Source organism: Quercus lobata, chromosome 12, assembly GCF_001633185.2.
Source record: "Quercus lobata isolate SW786 chromosome 12, ValleyOak3.0 Primary Assembly, whole genome shotgun sequence".
Classification (NCBI taxonomy): domain Eukaryota; kingdom Viridiplantae; phylum Streptophyta; class Magnoliopsida; order Fagales; family Fagaceae; genus Quercus; species Quercus lobata.
Window position 1 is genome coordinate 28,934,070 of NC_044915.1, and position 2,534 is coordinate 28,936,603.

General features: G+C 36.4%; 1 protein-coding gene across 1 annotated transcript; it reads right to left on the bottom strand.

Moving 5' to 3' along the window:
• Positions 1-1,154: 1,154 nt before the first annotated feature.
• Positions 1,155-2,331, bottom strand: LOC115970869. The gene has a single exon (XM_031090488.1). It carries the CDS (start codon positions 2,178-2,180, stop codon positions 1,620-1,622), a length of 561 nt encoding a protein of 186 aa, XP_030946348.1. The 5' UTR covers positions 2,181-2,331; the 3' UTR covers positions 1,155-1,619.
• Positions 2,332-2,534: the final 203 nt, after the last annotated feature.

Genomic DNA, 2,534 nt, shown 5'->3' on the forward strand with positions numbered 1-2,534 from the left:
AAGAAATTTTTTGTGCTCATCTTTTGGCAAAGGCAAGAAATGATTCTAGGAGTCTTTTATATATGTTGTATTTTGTTCTGCATGCCTTCTTTTCTTGTAAGCCAACTATTGGGACATTTGGGGGTTGCCGACCCAAGACCATGTACTACTAATTAATCTCAAGCTTTTAACGATATTTCCATTTGCACTCAAAAAACAAAACAAAACCTTTGTATATATTCTGTAATGTCTTGGTTCAGGAAGTAGGCCTGGCTGGCCCATTGCAATAACCTTGGAGGTTTGTCCCAAGCCTGCAGATACGTACGCCTAGCTATTCAATATAATAGGTTCAGCTAACTTTGATTCTCACTAATTCTATGCTTTCCAAACAATTGACTCTGAATCATTGTAACTGTCTTGACCTAGTGATTAGACGAAATCACAACGAAATGAAGTAATGAATGTAAATCTTCTCTTACCTGAATTTTGTTCTAATTAATATTGTTTTGCATTTTGTTCCAGATGCTGTAAATCTTCTTCTAGTGTCGACCCCTTTATGTTTATCATTATAAATTTATTGCAGCACTCACTCCTGCTGAGTCCTGATACTCAAGGCAACATTTCATTATGCTGCCAAATCATTTGTAATAGGTTTCAGATAGTGGCTGAATAAATTGAGATCAGGAGCAATTAACTCCACTCCTTCACAAAATTTTTTACATTTTTAATTTTTTAACTTTAACTTTTTACTTCCTTTTAATATTTTCTAATCTAACGGTTGAGATTGAAAGTTATTTTTTCCAATCTCAATCTCAACCTTTCATTGCAATTGCATATTGCACTCAATCCGTGGCTGAACAACATCAATTCTAAAAGCTTACACCAATTAATGGCCCTCTTCAGATTTTTTGGCAATTCACTTGATATGTGAATGTATGAATTATGTCAAGAAAAGATGGGGTATTTTCTTTTCTTTCTAGCTAGTAGATGTACAAAAATTGAATCATAGTGATTTCAGCATGATTATAACCAACCCTGCTACCCAGAAATCTGATCTTCCACCATTTACATGTACTGTACAAACATAAATTTATGGCAATACATTTCTTTCTTAAGCTATATGCAACAAAAAATTAAGGCAAATCAAGCCAAAAATCAAATATCATTTCAGACGATAAAGTATACAAGAAAAATTAGAAGCATCATCCCCCCATTTTTCTGATACATTTACAATTGAAAAACATACTAGAGAAAGAACACAAAAACAAATGATACCTTAGCTCTCTTCGACGAAATTAACACCTAAAAAGTACAGAAAGACATTTCTAAGAATTGACTTAATAATCATTAACACATATATTTTCTCTATTTCCCAAATAACACCAACCCTTCTTTAAATCATAGTCCTTGTAAATTTCTGTATCTTCTTCTATACTATTCACCCATTGATTCCAACAATCTTAATCCCTTGGCCCATAAACTTTTACCAAGACCAAAACAAACAAAAAAAAAAACAAAAACTAGGGGAATAAAAATGATGCATGCATGCAAAGTAGTAAAATTCTAAAACATTCAAACCCCAAACCAAACGTTCCCTTTCTGTCCACCCTTCAATCTATTGACCTCTGAATCCTCTCTTGTTAATGACCATCATCAACCAAGTCCATTTGTTGCAGCTTCATTTGTTGATAGAACTGAGCAATGAACTCCTCAGCCTTTGCATCAATCATCTCGTCTCCACCATCTTCATCTTCATCATCCTCATCATTATCCTTGTTTAGCTCCTGGAGGTTAACCGCGGAGGCATAGCGGCTCATACCATCTTCAGAACTCGAAGAAGAGCTTGCCCCAGATTGATACGTGGGTGAATGTAAATCCTCAAAGTATTCGACCATTGGCGACGTGACAATAGGTTTAAGGGCTTCAACAATGGAGGGTGGTGGAGATGATTGATCGCTTTGAAGGTGCAAGGGACGCATAGACGCCACGAGACCCTTCCACGAGTCCTTAGACGGCGCCACATCCACAGGAAGGGGTTTCAGTTTATTGGACTTGCGGCTTCGGATCATAAACAATGCTACTTTAACAAGGTGCATTGGACCACGCTTCTTTTTCTCATAGACAGAAACCTGCTTGGTCTTGATGTTGTTTTCAGGGTTAGGGTCTATGTTGATGATGAAGTTTGATGCTTTTTGTTCCATTAGGAAAAGGGTGCAGAGAAATGGGATTCTGTTTGTTGTGAAGGAATTGTTAGTTGCTCTAACCCTGCGCAGAGCAGGGGTAGATGGAAGAGAGAGTAGCTTGGTGGGAAATTCAGGAGCAGGCGGCGGCTATATATATACCAAGACAATATATAGGATGCTAGGTATATACCCTAATATAAATTTAATAGGAGTTGTTATATATAGGAATGGTTTATATGAGGTTTGCTTCTTCAGAGGGTTCACAACAACGTGTAAGAGTTTGTGTAACTTTATTTTTAGTGGTTTAGTATTGCGTTTAAAAATAAGTCAGTGTATCCCTCAAAAGAAAAAGAGGTAAGTGTATAAGTATAA

Excerpts from the sequence above, each read along its gene's own strand:
- LOC115970869 (XM_031090488.1), bottom strand. The coding sequence starts at position 2,180 with ATGGAACAAAAAGCATCAAACTTCATCATCAACATAGACCCTAACCCT.